Source organism: Rhea americana, unplaced genomic scaffold, assembly GCF_003343005.1.
Source record: "Rhea americana isolate MKP2758 unplaced genomic scaffold, rheAme1 scaffold_32, whole genome shotgun sequence".
NCBI classification, from domain to species: domain Eukaryota; kingdom Metazoa; phylum Chordata; class Aves; order Rheiformes; family Rheidae; genus Rhea; species Rhea americana.
Genome location: NW_028186446.1, coordinates 861,066 through 880,515, shown reverse-complemented (window position 1 = coordinate 880,515; position 19,450 = coordinate 861,066). Strand labels below are relative to the sequence as shown.

The 19,450-nt window shown below is 39.8% G+C and overlaps 1 protein-coding gene across 4 annotated transcripts in view; it reads right to left on the bottom strand.

The window, feature by feature from the left end:
• Nucleotides 1-19,450, bottom strand: part of ADAM22 (ADAM metallopeptidase domain 22) — a 123,766-nt gene that overhangs the window by 10,510 nt on the left and 93,806 nt on the right. Inside the window, exons 23-29 of one of the 4 annotated variants that reach the window (XM_085310467.1) lie at nt 19,100-19,190; nt 17,681-17,698; nt 15,344-15,538; nt 12,460-12,560; nt 11,821-11,887; nt 8,383-8,493; nt 6,216-6,302 (exon numbers count right to left, since the gene is read on the bottom strand). In XM_085310467.1, coding sequence (XP_085166593.1) covers nt 6,216-6,302; nt 8,383-8,493; nt 11,821-11,887; nt 12,460-12,560; nt 15,344-15,538; nt 17,681-17,698; nt 19,100-19,190 — 670 coding nt within the window. The remainder of the gene's footprint in view (nt 1-6,215; nt 6,303-8,382; nt 8,494-11,820; nt 11,888-12,459; nt 12,561-15,343; nt 15,539-17,680; nt 17,699-19,099; nt 19,191-19,450) is intronic. The other 3 variants (XM_085310466.1, XM_085310464.1, XM_085310465.1) reach the window with 3 other exon arrangements.

Below are 19,450 nucleotides of genomic sequence, written 5' to 3'. Positions count from 1 at the left end.
CTAAAAGACTACATGGAAGAGTTTTTAAAAGATTTGGTTGAAAAYAGAGAACAAATCATCCCTAATGGAAGTGATTTTAAAAACATCAGCTCAAATCCCATGCAAACACACCCGTGAATGATTTTGAAACCCAGACCTCCACAATAGCTTGCCTAAACTTTGTGCATGTAACTCACTTGCATGGAGCTGCCAGCCTGTGTGGGCACATCTACAGCAGGTCTGGGAACAGTATGTCCATCCTTCTTGAGCATGTTTCAGTTTATGCCCCTAACCATTGGGAATGCAGTTGCACACTTGAAGAAATGACCATGCCCTCCCCTCACAGGCCCTACCCACTTACTTCTGTTAYTCATTTATATACTCGTTTTTGTCATCTTTAGTGCCATCTACTGAGACAGTGAAAACATGTCACTGCTCAAGTGCATGCTCACAGAGCTTATTATGCATCTTATATTAGAAGTGTAGCCGGTTGTTTTTTTAACCACCTTTCAGGTTCTGCCCTGCAACTGCGTATGTGCTGTGTATCCCAGATTTACATGTACTTTAAATGAGAGAGCGCCAGAAATGGCCTTTCTCATTTACAGGGTAGGAGGAGGACAGCATTCAGGGATACTTGTGGGTAATGCCAGGGTTAAAGGTAGGTAAAACTTTGCAGTTTGGGTTAGGGGCAGCTTCCATTTAGCTTTCATGGGGGCATTAGTTCTCCTGATAYCACATCCATTAGCTTCCCTGTCAAATGTTATTTCCACCTGAACCTACATGAGAAACCAGAAATACAGACTGCATTTGGTCCTGTGCACTCTGTGACACAATTTTGGAGATCCTACTTTCAACCCCAAAGGAAGTCATGCATCTCAGTGTGTTTTAACAACTCTCCTTTCTGCCCTGGAGCCAAGATCTAGTGGCTATGTTGTGTCTTTCTTTCCATTCTTGAAGCTGGAACTAACAGTGTGTATCACACTGGGTTTCAGAGTAAAATGCTGCAGAAGCTGTAGGATACTTCTACGTGCTCGTTTGCAGCTGGATGTCTGCTTACTCTGCCTTCTCTTGACAGAAACTGAGAGAATGTTGGCCCAAAAGAGATGGCGCTGAGATGCCACTTGGTCATACAACTAAATGTCGTGTAACCTCCTCAAATGCTATTTTAGTCAAACTCAAGGCAGGTTGCCCTGACAGATGTTACCTGCTCACAAACTGTGTTTCATTCTGCTCTGTGAACTGAATTAATTTAACAAAATTCACTTAAAATTCAACCTGCCTAAAGCAGGTCAAGTCCAAGTATAGATATTATCAGACTGTTCTGACATTTGTTTATCTGGATTCAGCTCTGCCTGTGATATTATCAGTTTACATTAGCCTACATGAAGATTTTACAATCTCTTAYAGGCACTGATATGGCTAAGCACTTTAAATGCAGTTCCTTTTAAAAAGTACACTTGTACCCAAGCTTCCTCAGAAGTGAAGGCTATGAAGAAGTGCAGCAGTAAAAAAGCAGCTTGGTTTGGGGGGGAACCACAGACCAGGCAGCAGCCCCAGACTTGARACATTCATTTTAAGCACTACACAGTCCTGGCTCCTGAAGCAAGCACTCCCACGCTTTCACAAACTCCTCTGCTTAATTCCTGAGATAAAATGCATATCCTATTGATCTCAGTAGGCTTTTTGCCACTGACTATCTATAAGGGCAATATTTTCCTTTAGTTGTAATCACAAAAACTTCTGAATGGGCAGAGCTTCCTCAGAGAAGGGTCTTGTCTTGGTGGCTGCTTTCCTTAACAGCGAGGCTCCGCATCAGCCACAGATCCCACAGGCAGAGCTTGCRAGAAAGGGCGACACAGCCACTTTCCCCGGAGTCTGGGAGTCGAATCTCTTTACTCTGGACAAGATTAAGAAGACTCCGACCTGCCTGTTGCCTTCGGTGGTGAGGGATTTACACTGACAGAGCTTTCCAGCAACTGCAGTTCATTATAGCAACTGGAGGGTCAAAGGAGACCACTAAAATTTTAAGACGACTAAAAAAAATATCTTGAGAGAAAGGCATGGTGGGGGAGGGATTTTTTCTTTTCTAAATCAGAGTCTAACGCTGCCTCAGAGGAACAGGGAGACAACGGTCTGTCACGACTATGGCCTGTCCGCTGCAGGCTCACACAGCAAGGCGACGGACGCGGCACAGAGGCCATTTCGTCGTGCAGCAGAACTAAATCTGGTCTAATGACCAGCTGAGGAGACAGAGAAGAAATCAAGGAAGAAGAAAGTAAGAGTACCAAAGCACAAAAAAATATGAGAGAAATGGATAGTCTACCGTCTCCTGCCCACCATGCCCCTTGCCAATGCCGTCTTGGTACTGGACAGCTATTCCTCCTCCAGGTACATGTTCTAGATCTTCATATAAAAACTCTTTTATTTGTAAACTATTTTTACTTTTATACACTGCCATAGAATCTAAGTAACTGTAAATTCCTGCATTAACAAGCTTAGGCAGCTCTGCACGCCTCCCAGTAGTTTTTTTCTATAATTATCTACAATAGTGTCACATTTTGAGATTCTGACAGTTGATTTCCTCATACTATCATGGTTCTTGAGTCCTTCAAAATTCAATAAGGATAATCCTTAACTATATTTTGGAAGGTCAGTCTGTGCATTAGCCACTGTAATTGGCAATAACAAATACATGCACTGCAATCACACTGGCACAMCAGTGAATTTCCTTCAACAACAGCTAGCAGTGAGACTCAAGAAGATATTCAGGACCTGGTCTGAATTCGGGCCATGCTCTGAACTGGAGGGTTCATCTGCCTCCCTCAGACCTTCACAARGACATTATAAATTTAAGGCAAAACTATGATTTGCCTTTGCAACGTATTGTGGGCAAAGGAGCCTGCTTCTAGCTGCAAATCCCTAATAGATTACTTTCCCCTTGTAATAAAAACTGGTATCAGGGAAAGATTTTCTGCTTGGGTTTTTCACTATAGTTATGCAGCTACATCCTGGCACTCATTCAGACTGTAAAATTAAAACCTAGCCTAGACTTTCAAGCAGGAAAATTAGATTTTTCTTTACAGATCTTCATTTCTTATATAAGGGAATCCCACATGTGGGAGCTTTCTGGCATCAGAGACATCAGGTATGATGATTATTATTAATAAAAAGTAATTATACAGAGATACTCATTAGACCTGTAGACTACAAAAAATAGTAACTAGAATATTAAATGTCAGGGAGACAAATTTTGGTTTATGTAAATTTTTTTAAGTTGATGGGGAASGTATTTGTGATACCTAATAGCTGTACTTTTTTTGAAAAGCTGCATCTTTCCTAGGAATTCTTGGAAATGTTTTTATATTTTCTGATTATATTTTAACTCTGTTACCTGCAATAGCACAAGCCATCAATGCTCTCTTCCTAAAACTATAAGGAGACGAGCAAAACAGCAGTGTTCCTTCCAGGTCTTTTTAAAAGAAAAAAAATCAAAGAGTCATAACAAAAATTGAAGTCAGCTAATTATCAGCTGTAAATGTCTTAGCTTGGGCTATGATTTCAAATCTAGTATCAGCTGGACATGCTTTTTTTAAGTCTGATTAAACAAGGTGTGGTTTGTTTTCTGCAGCTCTTTACACATTGAGCCATCACCCCTCAGTCATCTTCCTAAGTACCGCAAGGCTGTCTTGCTCACGAGCTACTGAGCTACTTCAAAGGCTTCCAAAGCCACCGCTCCWGTGTCTTTCCAAACACCCTCTTCTTAGGAACAACACTCCCCTGCCCATGACAGATTAACCCAAAACTGAACCTGAGCTCTGGGGAGAGACTGCAGCAGCCAGTAAAACCCCTCACGAGCCCACAACAACTTGTCTCAGGAGAAACCTCAATCCTTTCTCTTCCCTAATAGGCCTGCAGAATGCTTCCCTGTGGTTACCTCAATTAATTAGGACACGCAGCTTTCTAAAGTTATTTTAGTTTCTCTCTCATGTCTAAAACTAAAGTTACTGCTGTGGGCTGTCATTATTAAACCTTAACTTAAAAATATTACTGCATAAAGGCTTCATCCCTCTGCCATATAAAGCCCTTAAAACTGGTATGGATCACTTTAGGCCTCCTCTACAAAAAAAAGCTCAGTTTATCTCAAATACAATTAGCAATGTGACTCATCTGGTGCAATAATGAAAACCCTTGGGTGGGTACACTCCCATCAATTTAATCCACTTGCTAAATCAAGACATACTGATATCAAAAGATGAAAACCAAATTAAGAGTATCCACAAAAGCATTTGGACCTCTTTAACTAATCCAATTAAAGTAACATAATTTAAACTAGTGCTATCTTCGTATTTCATCAATGACTATTTTTTCACAGTCAGAGAGCTTTTGATATGAACATCCTGACAGCTACGAGGCTAGGTTATAGCGGGTAACTATGATTGCACTGCCTGAACAACCATGGTCCAAAGTGTATTTGTAGGAAAAGGTTTAATTTCTCTTGCTAATAATAATGCACTTCCTTACTAGTGTAAATTTGCCTAGTGTCACCTTTCAGTGAATCTTGGTCATCATCAGTCTCAATCTCCTAGTCTGAAGCACCCCCATAAAGGTTTTGCTGCATATGCACATAGGGATGTTATGATCCAAGCAAGCCTTTAAACTGCTCCATTCAACTRAACAGCTTGAGGTCCTGAAGTCTGTTCTGCTGTTTTTCAAGGCTATATGCTTAAACCTCTCCAATTCTTGCTTGCACTTCTTAAGCTGTGGACAGCAGAAAGGAAACTGTATCCCAGTGCAAAGGGCAGCAATGGTGAAACTACGGGACTCAACCACCGCGCCAAAAGACACTGAGACGTGCCCATGCTGACTGGCACAACTTACATCGTTCTCCTTTAAACCCAGAATTGTTGTGTTGGGGCTTTTTTCTGTTCCTCGCTCAGGACTGAAATCAGAACTGGCAGGCTTACATTTACCTCATGTGCCCTATTTGCTCTTTTGAAAGCTTTTCTGCATGAGTGATTGAAGAGTTCTTGAAAGCAAATACAAATTATATAAAAAGCTTCTTTGATAGCTCTTCTAATGTTTTGGGGCAGGGTTCATAGTTCTAAAAATGACTAAGTTCACAAGCTGCTATTTAGTATCTTCCAGTGTTACTACTGGAATAGAAAGTTTTTCATTAGCATCCTGCAACTGGACCCCACCATGTTTCTTCCGATGAACACACTGGACTTATATACTGAATACTTCTGTCCTTCTGGACTATTACTGCGTCTCCTGAGGTACCAAAATTCTTGTTCAGATTCTGTTTACTCCTTTTTACTGTCCTTAACTCTTCTGGCTAATGTATTTGTTTGTTTGTTGTTTCTACAGTTCTTATTTCAGCTGCATATTTAAGTCAATTTACAACCTCTCTGACTTCTTTTACGTTTTATATTACATTACTTGTGATAAGCTGTCTTCCTYCCCTCTTAGCAACGCTATCTTTTTTTTTCCAACTGATGCAAACTTCTTTCTGAGCCGTGAGTTTGTCTTTTGAGAATATGCTAAACTGTTCTCAGTCTCATGATTCATGTACAACTGGGAGGCCAGCCTCATGCATGTTTCCTCTCTTTAACTTGGAATGTATCGGATGCATATTTTTTTCCCTTCAAAAATATTTTCAGGTAATATTTTCGGTAGAACCCTACACTCGCTTGTAACAAACTCATTAGTGGTTAGATATATAGAACACAGAGTACATTCTCATATATTTAAGTCTCCAATTACAATTATATTAATTAATTCACCGTATTCTGAAGGTAAAATACCACTACTGTTTATTCTTTTTTCATTTTAGTATGCACTATATAAGACAGTGGGTAGAATAAATGTATTACGAAACCACTTGCTTCAGAAAAATACTTTCTGTTTAAGTTACTACTACTTTATTAGTGATAAATGTGTGTCATGCCCATAAAACACTACTTGGCATAAAATGATGAGAAAGCTACTACAAGCTATAGATGATGGTGGGAATGCATGCACTACAAACACCCTTTTTAATGGCTTCATCAAAACATTCAGGAAAAGAACTGTAAGTTGCACGTGAAGCCAAAAACAGACATCAAAATGCAGCAAAAGAAGAGGGGCCCTTTGCACCTACAGTAACTTGTATTGATTTATACAAGGTAGGAATCCCAAGATATTTGTATATGCTGGAATAGCTCTTAAAAATGATATAGAATTAATTTACAATATACCTAAAGTATGGTCCTTCAGTGTTTTTATTCACATCTTCTACCCACTTAGCTACATTATATTCTCTTTTGAACCATGGGTTTAAATACCTGCAGAAAGCAATGGAAGGAACAGAGAAAGCAGAAGAACAAGAATAGAAAATCTGAGAACACACAGCACAAGCTTAGCAAGGATGTCTTCATCCCCAAAATGCAAGTGAATATGGCAAATAAATTAATATGGATGTTGGGTGAGGACTAGGCAATGTGTACAACTGCATGAGAAAATCTGAACTAGAACAAGACTCGCATGTTTGGTTAATCTGGAAATTCATTTGATATCTTAAGGGTAAAATTCACTCCTATGCAGAGGGCCAGCATTAAGCTCATAGTCTGGACTTCTCTGATGATCTCCAAATCAGGATCAAGGGGCATTTTGGCTTCAGTTTACTTGCTGAAGACACATCTGGAATAAATTGCAAGGTAATAGCTTGATGASCAGAGACTTGCGCTTGGCCCTTTCTACAGGAATGAATTTTAGCCTCAGTATGTTTAAAAGCTTTAATTGTTTGCCACTGCAGTGGCAATTTTTACACTTATATGCAAATAAAACCCCAATTTTTCAAGGATCATTTCACTTCATAGGAGCACAGGGAGCTTTCAAGGAGGTGGGCTGCAGAGTTGATCTCAAATTTTACAGAAGCAATCTTGATACCAAAATAACACCTTTTAGAAAAGTCTGCATTACATACTCATATTAGTTACATGAAAACTATGAAATAAAAATGGTGTTTAATTAGCTGACAGTAATATTATCAGGGAAAAGGAAAAGAATTTTGTAACTGCTTCTTTCAGTCACAAACAAGTATAGAGAACTGTATTACAATTTTTCCTCCTTCAAGTTTATAACATTAAGAAAAAAGGGCAATGTAAAAACAGCAGTCTGCCTGGTCCAATTTAAGTTCTGTTTTTGTTGTATAAGAATGGCAACAGTTTAACAATTATCYGCATAGAGACTAAGGCATTCAGAAATAGGATATAAATTGTAACCAAGGAAAAAAAGAAATAAAATTCCTTTTAAAGTTATTTTTAGTATTTCTGAGCGAGTTCTCACCACTCTCATTTATGAAAGCAGCTCCAATGATTTCATATATGGGAACAGGCCTTGCAAGGGATTGCTCAGATGAGCATAGATAAGGCCAGATTACGATATTTACGCTCCAATCATATTTCAAACCATGTTGAAGACAAAGGCTGCAGCAGTTTTTCAACTTCTTAGGCCTCCTTTTTTGCTCTGGAACTTCTTCTGCCCGCCCCGCACAAGCACAGCCACAGCTTTCAGAAAGTATTCACCCTCAGCCACAATTGCTTCTAAGTAGCTTCCTCAGCTTGCTTATTTATCAGGAATCAGGAGTGCTTTATGCTTTCCATCTTAGCTTCTTAGAGAAAGAAAACATCAAAAGTGGTAGCGCAGCAAGAGTTGAAGTGCAAGTAAAGCAACAGGCTGATGCCAGTATCGCCAGAAACTAATAGACTCATGATTTAGCCTTAACTGTAGGCACAACTACATATTTTCTCGGAAATCAGAAATCACTGCAGTACTTTTGACTTGGGATTTTTTTCATTTCAAGAGGTCTTTTGGTAACCATGAAACACTCCCAATCTGGCTTCCTTTATTCAAAACCAAAGTGTAACGTGGTATCAACGCATGCAGTTGTTGCACAACCGTGTTTGAGATTTTCTGGGGTCTGGTTGTGTTGCAGACCATCATTTACTGCCTAAATTCATCTGTTGCAGAGAGGTTAAGATTGAGTTACTGCAGGCCACTAATACCATTAGAAAGCTCTTAAGCCGATTTTCATGGCCACACATTCATTAGCGATGGCCAGAATCCACATTTTCTTTGAGTAAGAAATTCTGCTTTAAAATAAAGCTGTCCTGACATGTAAGCCATAAAACTAGCCCAATGGCTTGATTTGGCTTGTAGCGCAACATGCAACAACGCAAAAGACCTGGGTTCCAGAGTAACTGTACTCCTCAGGCTGGCAAGGAGAAGTTAGCTAGCGCCGCATCAGCAGGAGCACCTCCAAGCAGCCAAGGTGTTTTGCCACAGTGGAACTATAGTACTGAGGAAAGGGACTTTCCACGGGATAAAATGGCAGCCCAGAATGCAGGGGCAGGTGAGACTGACCTGTGATCCCGACTCCCTGTTTGGGGGTGCTGAGGACCCCCTGGGCTTATGCCTTGGGTCGGGATTTGGTGGGCGAGAGAAAGCCCAGGCTCAGATGCATGAGTTACCCTGCTGCAAAAACACAATATATAACAGAAAGTCTAAGCCAAAGATGTTTGTATCAGTTATAACAATGAGGAAGATAAATGCTTATAGGAAAAGCAATGCAAATTAACAAAGATCAGAATTGCTGTTTGGCAAAACACATGTTCCCTGGGACCTGTTTTAATGCAACTGCCCATTTAAATTGTCGGCTTATTCAGCAAACTCTCATTATCTTTCCTAGATAACTCTAATTGATTTTAACAGAAAACTACTGTTCTACCAGCCCACTTCATCAACCCTGTTTGTGAAAATGCTGCAGAAACATTTGGCCTGTTGGCGTTCTTTCTTGTGAACCAAACAATCTGCCTTTAATAAAAAACAAAAATTTTGTTTTCAAACATCTAGAACCAATTTAAAACCTCCCCAAAGAGCTTTAAAAGCTTCACAGAGCTATAACATTTAGCAGAAGCCTTATATCATGAATCTGTTAAGTATGAGGGGTCACACAAAGGAGAGACCAGTACATTTCTCAGGAACTGCCCAGGGTGCCTCCAGCCTTCCTGTCAGTGCTGTCAATGAGGGCTGCACGGCTGAAACCCTGCTCAGTGCTTAAGAAATTTTACTTAAACTAGTAATGGCACATTCCTCTGTCTGATGCATGGCTGCATACAAAAAACCTTGTGCATAGTATATGCAATTACTGCAGACCCATGCTACTTTAGACACTTTTGTAGGCAACTCTAATACTGGGTATCTRCTTATAAAAAATAGGAATTAAACACAGGGTATTGAAGAAATGAAATCAGTCTTCTAGTGGTTAACTTACACTGTCTCTACCAGTAATAGGAGTCAGATAGAGTTACTCCTTTTGTCCACCTCAACAGTGCATCATTGGACTTCCAGGGGTCACATCAGTGAGCTTTCCAAATGTCAGCCACCATTTCAGAACAAAATCTAAGATTCTTCTGTATTTCTCAGAGAAGTTAAGAAGGTAAATTTGTCTGGGAAAAGGCTGCACATATTCTGAGGATACCTCGGAAGCAATTCCAGCCACACASAAGTTGCACATATTCTGAGGTATCCTCAGAACGCATGCAACCTCAATGTAGCTAACATCGCTTTTTGTTTTGCTAAATAAATAAGAAATGTTAGTCATGGTTAGACCATTCAATTTTCCCCTCTCAAAAAGAAAGTCGTATTTCTAACTAGACCCAYTGCATACCCTTGGCAATTCTCTCAATCTCAACACACTGGCACAGCGCATGGTTCATTCAGCAGAGCCCTCTGTCTAATGGGTGACAGGCTTGCAGAGTAGACTCTGACCAGCCACGCAGTCCAGCCTGAGACACCTCAGAGGAGTGGCTGTGCAACCCCATCAGGAGAAAGAGCATACCCCACCAGTTCCCAGGTATCTGCTGGGAACACACACGCTGTGTTTCATCCCTAACAGTCTCTGGGCAGCCCTCAGGAAGGACCAGGGGCTGCTGCCAGGCTGGGAGATAGTAACAAGTAGCAAGAAGGAAAGAAGGGAATTATTAGGTGGAAATTCTGGGGCACCTCTAAATGAGCAAAAAATACTTAGGGAAAAAAGATGTCTAACTCACAGAGAGGATGTCCTCTCTGCCTACTCAGTCCAATTTATTTAGTGTTCTGAAGTTCTCTGAGCTAGCGTACAATATACCAGCAGAGCAGCACAGAAGAGAAAAGATGCCTACTGCTCTTCTGCCTTACTGAAGAGATTATTCTCTTCCCATGCAGTTATCTTCACTCTGCGTTAGAAAAAAGCTGATCTGGTTTCATTCTCAATGGACCAAATTCAGCTCCAGTGTCCAACTCTGTTGAAGGACAGAATAATGGTAACATTAACTTAACCCGATTATTTTTACAAAATGTTTTTTTCAGAAATACAGCTAGAAAATGAAGAAAAGTACAGAACAAATTTCTAAAGAAGAACTTGCAATGTTATTTGTACTCTTAGTGTTTTGGTCAAACAGACTAATTTTGCATTTATCAAATGCCAGGAAAAAACAAATCCAACAGAATAACATTCCAGTAAGAGTTTATCAGTGCTAGGACCAAGAGCACGGTGGCACTTGGCAGATAAACTCCTCAGAGGAATCTAGGATTAATATTTCTAGTTTTGTGTTGCCATTTTCACCAGGCAACATTATAATAACTGTGCATCAAGCTATTATATCTGTAATTTGTAACACAGGGTCTTCTCTAGGAATCTTTCTGAGCCTACTTGCCTAAAGACCGTGCATTGCAGGTTTGTAGAAAAGTTTCAGAATGAACTCACAATTCCCAAACTGAAGAAAGGATGGCCCAGAGCGGAGTTAGTGTTATTAGTTTCCAGCACGGTTGGTATCCAATTCACTTGCCAATACAGGTGCAAAGTTAGTACTAATGATAAGGGCACAGTCATTGCCGTTATGGCATAAGTAGAGCAGGCCAACGTCGATCTAGAGATCCTGTTTCCWGCCACTCACCATTCATTTACATTAGGAGCCTGAGCTAGCAGGCGTAAGTACTGAGTAAAGACTGTTTCACCATGCGGAGCACTGCACACATGGGCTCTTCAGTAAATGCACCCACCAAATCAGTACAGAAAGCAACTCTAAATCATGCTGTAAATATATATGCAAAGTTGTGCATAGACAAGGCACTTTTTCAAACAGGCTTCCTTGCTAACATATTTAACTTTTCCTTTATTTTATTCCTTTTGGACTGGATCCATAGCCCACTGACTTCAGCGTTGAGACTCATGATGTGCTTGTGCTGAAGCCTGGGGGTCAGTCCCTTGGTAAGGACTCTTATTACATATTTACTTCAGGGCTTACTCAAGATTGGCTGTTTCAGGCCTGGTGGCACAGAATAATTAACTTCAGTGTCTGCTCAGAACAGACAGACCTCTCTCCTAAAACCTCCAGGCAGGTACTCAAATCTCTGACCTCTACAATGGCCCAACCCAAAGTGAAGACAAAGGTAGAAAAAGGCTATCGAGAATTCACTACTGAGCCAGGACATACTCAGCAATGGCAGTTTACTGTAGACAAAAGCCTGTAGTGATGGTGTAGGTTGTCACCATCACTGGGAATTACTATGGGAACGCCTGTGAAGAAGCCTACATAAAAAAGAAAATTGATAATTAATTTTTAAAGAATACAGAAAAAAGAAGTTGAAATACATTGGCTAAACCATTTACCAGATTATCAGTCAGCAACCAGAATGGGCCACGAGACAGTATGTAGTTGTCTGCTTTTCAATACTCTTTCAATACTCTTAATCTCACTCTACAAAACATGAGCAAATAAACTATACTTTTTGGCTTTGCTGTCAGAAGTTCAGACTTACTCAGTTGAATTAGACCGTGGCCTAAATCTTTTGCCTTTGACTTTCTTTCTGTTTCCTCCTATATTACCTGAAAGAGACCAAAGCATAAAGACAGACTGTATAACATCTTGAAAGTTACCTGCGTTACATTCCAAACTGYATATATTCTTTATATTCCAAGCAATAGGGTCATATTATCAGCTTTAACCATTTAAAAGTTGTAAGTCAGTCCCTCTTCATTTATCCCAGAGCAGAAATATTTGACACCTGAGTAACCTTTTGCTACCTTTTGCTGCAACCATGCAGACTAAAAACTTAATCTCAGCTTTCAGAAAATCACTACTGAAAGAAAAACACTAAGTACTGCAAAACGCACAATAAAATCATAAAAGCTGTCAAGAGTGAATGAAATTTTTCCTTTTTCATGTTAGCTCACACTACAGGAATGGGAAAAATTAGGAAATGTATTTCTRTGTGATAAAGCACTGTACAAAAACTAAATTTGCATCAGATGCTGCTAAACCCCCACTCCAGGTTAATAACAATTCATAAAATTTTAAGGAGCCATGACGCTGTCTGAAGATCAACTAAATTTTCAGCAGGGCAGCAATGACACAGAGGCTGGTTTCCACTGCAGAGAGCTCATAGGTTCACACTTACCTTGCCAAGAATTACTCCTAGGTCTCCCATTTTCACAGACATCTGAAACATGTTTCGTGTCCGGGATCCTTTCACTCCAGGAATGAGACAATCCATTCGACCTGGAATAGGAGGGCTCAGATGCGGTTATTGCTAAGAGCATTTTCTCACACAAACATTAGCTTAGCGGTTCAGAGCTCATCGCACTCCTAAAATCGGCCACGAAACAAAACCTAAGGTCTGTCTGCACTAGCAGCGCATTCTGTATTTCTGGTTAAATTGTGCGGTTGYGTTTTGCCAGCTGTCCCTGAAGCAGGTCAGTGTGTCCGCATTCAGGCCTCAGACACGTTTCCTGGTTTAGCTGGAATACGCTCCTTCCGCCCGGCTTGTCGCAGCAGCCTCCTCCGAGCAGGCGAGCAGGTGCTGCCTGGGGGCTGCCCACCGCAGGGACGCAGGGACTCGCGCACCTCCGCTTCTCCTCCCACCGCTACCAGTCCTGGGGGAMACGGGTCTGGGGTGAGCTGAGAAATAAGCCCAGCTCAGCTTAATGATTTTGAATTTCTATTCTGTTTTGTCAGCAAGTCACTGCAATACATACTTGCGACGCCAAAGTCATAGCTGAAAACAGTCTTTATGTCTAGGTCCTTAGTATCAACTAAAGCTTTTCTTTCCTCATGTACTCCCTCCACCACCACACCATGTAAACTGGAGGTGTGTAGCAATGCCCAGCAGCTGGGGGAGAAGGCAGGGACCCCTCCTGCTGAGCTAGAGCTGCTGCTCAGCCCTTTGCCATGAGATCCACAATTCATTTCCCATATGGAAGGAAAAAAAAAAAAAAAGGAAGCTGAAAGCTGGTCAGAATGGACGGCCCAACTGTTAGATCGATGTTTGACTCACAGGATGCGTTTTGGTATTTTCAAATAGTCTGACTACTCTCGTGTTTTCCAGTCCCTGCTTTCTTTAGAGGGCACGCATCTGATGGATGCTGTTCAGATGCCTCCAAAAAAACACGCTAACCTCAGCCACACTGAAGTAAGCCCCGGGTTTTATTAATCCAAACTTATTTAAAGCACAAAATGTCTGAGATTTTTTAATCATTTTTAAATCATTTTCTCTTCCTAATGGTTTCTTTCTAGGCTTTGTAATGCTTTGCTTTTTACTGTTTTTGGCSTTTTTTCATAACAGCAGGAGTTATTATATCGTTATGTCTTAATTCTTTAGTACGCTCTGAGAATCCTAACACTTCACAGCATTTTCCAGTGTGGAAATGCCCAGGTGACTAATGGCGCAGCCACTCTGAAGTCTGCCAGGAGATGACCTGGGTATCTGCATGCAGAGCAAAACCAAAGCAGTCTGAAAGGTGCCAGGAGCACTCCGGGCCTTGAACTGGGAGGGCTGCACCAGCTCCAGCTAGTGTGTAGGGAGAGCTGCTCGGGCTGGCGTGACAGTGGCCAACATACCTCAACTCGTGGTGGGGAACAACAAAATTCCCTAGTATAGACAGACCTTAAAATCCATCAGTTTTGTGGATCAAAAAATAAAACATAGACACATGAAAGAAATGGAAGTATGAGAAGAAAAAATGGTGCAGAATGAAAGAAATGTATTAAATGACATTCATTTAAAAACATTTTTTTTTATTATCTAAAATGTAACTCCTCCTTAAACAAAACCTAGGGAAACTTGCTATCCCAGACTTTTTTCAAATTTTTATCAAAATGAGAAAGGATTCTCCAACACAAACACTGCATCATTTAAGGTAAACATTTTCTTCCTGAAAATAAGTAGTTTATCCACTCATAAATCTAAAAGCTGTATTTAGAAAGTTAGAAACTATTAATTAATTACTTCACTAATATAGCTTTCTTAATAACATGTTCACTGGATCAGATTGAATGAAGCTGTGCATAGGATCCATCTGGTACACCAAAGACACTGCAAATGCATGTCTTTCATTGTACTTTCTTTGAAATAACAAAATTTAATTGCATTTTCTTTGAAATAACAAAATAAATATGGCCTTATTGACTGCACAACTATAAATTACTCGGCAAGACGAACTGAGAATTTTAGCTTTTGTGTGAAGCAGTTCAAGAGCAGCTATTCCTCCCATGACATCCTGATCGTTGTAAATTGTTTTGAAAAGCTGGATGAAGAAGATTTTCCTAATTAAAGGATCTCTGACCGCAGAGGGATGGTGAGCATAATTACCTCATGACTTTAGCAATTGCTAACAACTATGAATGCTTTTCAACCAATTTTCCACTTTAAAATGCTGTTGATGGATTGAGTTTTTGGTTTTGTTTTTTTAAAGTAACTGGAGAATAACAAAATTAGCAAATTCTGAACAGAGGTAAAATCTAATGCCCTTCCTGGTCACTCAAAACAGCAAGCACGAAAGTACAGAAAGTCTTTATAAAATTATTTCCTAGGACAACACTTGGTGATCATTTAGTATATTAGTCTAATAAGCAAAAATGGAATAAACTGCAAGCACCCCCATCTTTACTGAAAGACAGTGAGAATATTTTCCAGAGGTCTAGGTCAGTTCAGGTAGTTATTGATGGCATTCACAAATAAGATATAAAAGTAACATTTATATTTAACAATTTATAACTATTTTATAGAACAGTTCCTTTTCTTTGATTACATGACTACGATAAAAAAAAAATTTAATGTTTTGTTTTTGAGTCAATAATTATTATTACAGTCTACTTGAAAACAATTCTCAAGCAGGGAGATGATGAAAATTAGATTAACCAAAAATTGGTTTAAAATGGAAAACATGCTTATTCTGACCTAACTGTAATAATTAGTAGCCCAAGACAGGTGAGAAAAATCAGTAATCAAAGAACAAGGGATTGTGCCATTTTTAATATTCCAAAGAAAGAAGAAGGAATCAAACCTGCTGCAAAACAATGAAATGTTCTGACTAATGGAATAATGGGTGATGGAACAGGTAGAAATCTGAAAATGCGACAGAAAAGCAGACCTCTTCTTAGAACTAGACGCAGAGTTTGTGCTGACTCCAGGAGGCATGTCGCTATAAAAAGAGTCGGCCTCTCCAGGCTTTTTTACATAATCTCCCTGGGGTATTTGTCTGAAGTATAATAAACAATGTAGAGTCAGAAAACAAGACAGGCACGAGCACACAAAAACACACACACACACACACACACACACACACACGAGTGTTAGTTTAAAAGAAAGTGGCAAGCATAATGATCCTTGAGAAAATCCATTAGATACACACAATAAACATATTTCAACCATCAGTGAGAACACTGTATTTTTGACAGTTCAGAAAAATAGATTATATAAGTTTAGGTAGCGGAAAACAAGGAATATTTCATTAATAAACTCTGACCACATGTTTCAAACTGATTAGTTCGTGGTTCTTGAGACACTGGATAATCAAGTTTAGACAYTTCAAAGGGCTCATCAAGCAGGCTGTGAAGAGCTTCCCTTCTGGCAGTACAAGTACCAGAACCAAATTCAGGCATGGACTAAACACGATTTAAGGAAAAGTGAATCCATTTTCCCTTCTAGATGAGACAGATGTTTTTTGTTTAATTTTTGTGATCACTAATGAATAGAGAAGGAATTTCTTCCCTSTGAGAGTGACGGAGCACTGGAACAGGTTGCCCAGAGAGGTTGTGGAGTCTCCTCCTCTGGAGATCTTCAAGGCCCGCCTGAATGCAACCCTGTCTAACATGCTCTAGGTGACCCTGCTCGAGCAGGAGGGTTGGACTAGATGATCTCCAGAGGTCCCTTCCAACCTTGCTGATTCTGTGATTCTATGAATACAAGAATAGCAACCTGTTGAGCTGTTCAAACCTTGGTAGGAGAAAATCCACCAGTTTATTAGCTGTCCTCTTTYGCAGTGTAACTTAAGCCAGTGCCAGAGGTCCTTGGTTACTCCTGATAACCACAATAAACTCAATCTGCCAAGGCACTCAAAAATACYAGTATCGGTATCTGACAATAGTTCATCCTTTCCTAGTAGTAAAGGCTCCTCTTTAACAAATAATCTTCTCATAAGTCAGTCAGAACGTACTTCTCCCACATATTTGTGCCCTTTGCACCACATTATCTTAGTGACAGAATTCTTGATAAWTTATCCTCTTTATTACTTTCAGCTGACTTATTTTAGCCACTGAGTATTCTCAAATAACATTCTGTAGGTAATGCTGGTATATACGTTWATACGTTATTTTTATCTTTATTTAAGAATTAACTGTAAACAGTCCAAAAAAAGGACACTGTGATGTATTTGTATTTTTCCATTTATTGAACTCTCCTTGTATATGTCCATAATTATCTATTTAGAAATCAGTCTATGGAACTTCATATTCTGCATAAAGGAGATTTAGTTACTAAACACCTCTTGTTTTCCATCATCCTCAAAAGTTTTTGATTCTGCAAAAATATTAGATACACTAATATTCCCATGCTAATGAGCGGAGGGTTTCTAGTTCCACATTTCAAGCCTGTAGCTGCTCTGTCCTCTGCCAACGTGGRCGTATCTATAGTGGAATGACCTGAAGGCAGTTCTGTACTTGCACACTCAGGGCACTCCACTGAGAATCACCAAAACTCAGACCACCAAAATCTGTCACTTGTGTCCAGGTGACATCTCCTGTCTACTGTAGTGCTTGACTTTCATCTTTGCCTTCTTCCCAATTACTGCTCCTGTGAGCTATTAAACCTTGTCATACACCGAACAAATTAATCAGCACACGGCAGTGCTTTTCTGCTCCTGGCTACTACTTCAAATTTGCAGAGAAAGTACTGTTTTCCAGGCACAGGAAATGGAGAAGAAGCTCAACAGGTGGCAGCAACAAAGTGGTAGCTTGGACGAAGAGGTGGTAATAAAGGCAGAAAAAAAAGGAGAACATCATGTCAATATTAATTATTCAGTTCTCTGCCTCTCAGCATTTTAATGTAACAGTGTATTTTTGGTCTCTTTTTTTTTGGAAATATTCTCCTGTTTTCCTAAATAAAAGAGTAAACATCATTTTTGTTGAGTTCAATTAAATTAGGATTTTAAACAATGTATTTGTAGAATAAACACAAATTGCACAAATTCAAGCATACTTTCTTTAAATTATGATAATATCTCATGAGTATATTTTTATATATATGTTTATTCATTTATTCCTTATAGCATGTAAATGGACAAATGAGAAGAATATCTATTTTCAGACTTTCTAAATATGCATTCCGTTACTTTTATACTTACCTCTGCCTTCTGTAATTTCTTTCCATAAAAAAAGAAGAGAAAAAAATGAGTTATCAGTCTGCAAGTATACATGGTCAGTAAGAGAGAGAAAAAAAAAAAAGCCAAACAGAAAAGCGACATATGCACAACAAAACTTTTGCTCAAAATGATTCTATAGAAACCACTTCCAAAATAAACACATTCCTAAACCATTAGCTCAGAATGAACTAGGAAACTCTATGTTAATGCTGATGGCTACACTCAATGCTGAGTTTGAGGTGCAGTTCATGATGAAGCTAAGTCTATTTACCRTGGGCTGCTCCTGAAAGGTGTTTTCTCGATCCTGCCCTCCTACCGTCCCTTGAGTCCACATCAGCAATCACGTGTTTGTGCAGTGGAGTCAGGACAGCTCATCAAYCTCACGGAAAAGCAATCTTCTCCACCCCACCCCATGCCCTGAGATAACCCTCAGTCCTGTCCGGGACGCTCGCCGGAAGACTGCAGAGCCATGGGGCCAGCAGCRCTGGCAGAACTGCGGACGGGCGGCAGAGGAGGGAAACGGGAGCCGGACTCGCGGCGCCGGTGCAGCCTTCGRCCAGTCCAACATCAGCTGTTGCACTGCCTTCTAAATATGCCTTTACAAGCTGCTCTCACTCCGCAAGCTTGCAATGGCCCCAGAGGGTCCAAGCCGGAGCGAGCCTGGGAGCAGGCCCTGCCTTCCCACCACCCCAGGGACGTGGGCTTCTGCAGCCTCAGCCAAGCGTGGTGACTTGCTGAAGCGGATGTGCCCTAACTCCTGATTTAATATACACAAAAGAACTAAGACTTTCTGCCTTCAGAGGAAATTCACAAAGGGGGAAAAAACAAGGAAGAGCAATTGAACTAAAATAATCCATTCTCACCTTCCGTTAGCAGAATGCTGGCAACTGCACGTCAGATGAGAACGTGCACCTTGCTAGCAAATCACAGATTTACGTCTCTCAACAAAACGCTGAAGCACCTGCTTGACTTAATTTGGGATTCAGCTGCCTGAATATAAATATCTGGTGAAAGAAGCCTATTGTAAAATGCTTTGCTGAGTGAGGGTCAATCCTCCTAAATTTACTTTGTCATTAAGAAAGATTTGTAATTGAATCAGACCCTACTCTTGCATTTTCTTTGTCAGATATAGTAAAATCATAATCTGATCATCTTCAAATAAGAAAAAGAATAACTAAATACGAAATGTATTTCAAGACTGGATCAAGCTCTCTGAAAACAAAAACATACATACATGTAAGAATTGGTTGAAAAATGCTAATACTATCAAAATTTCACTAAATAAACACAAATCAATTTGGAGTTTTTATATTACGTTTGAATTGCTCATTTCACAATGTAATTAACTAACAGATCAACAGAATTTTTTAAACTGTATTAAGAAGAACACAGTTTACTTACTTGTAACCCCAACCAGTTATTCCTAAAACGAGAGCCAATACTAAAATGGTGCCAGCAATAGCCCCTATTATTATATTTGTGCTAACAACACCTGGAAACACAAGAAAAGGGAAAAATATGCTGGGTTTAGGAGCAAAATATACAAAAACAGTAAATGTCTTTTAAAAATCTGTTTGGAAAACTTGCACTAAGCTAATTAATTGTAACCAGTGATAAAAATCTGAAGTATAGCCTGGACATGAAAAGAGAATTTGCACGTCAAACTTTGTGTCTGTTTCCCTTAAATGAACACTTGTTACATGTGAAAGTCGTGTCAGATATACTAATATAACATTATCAATATAGTTAAGC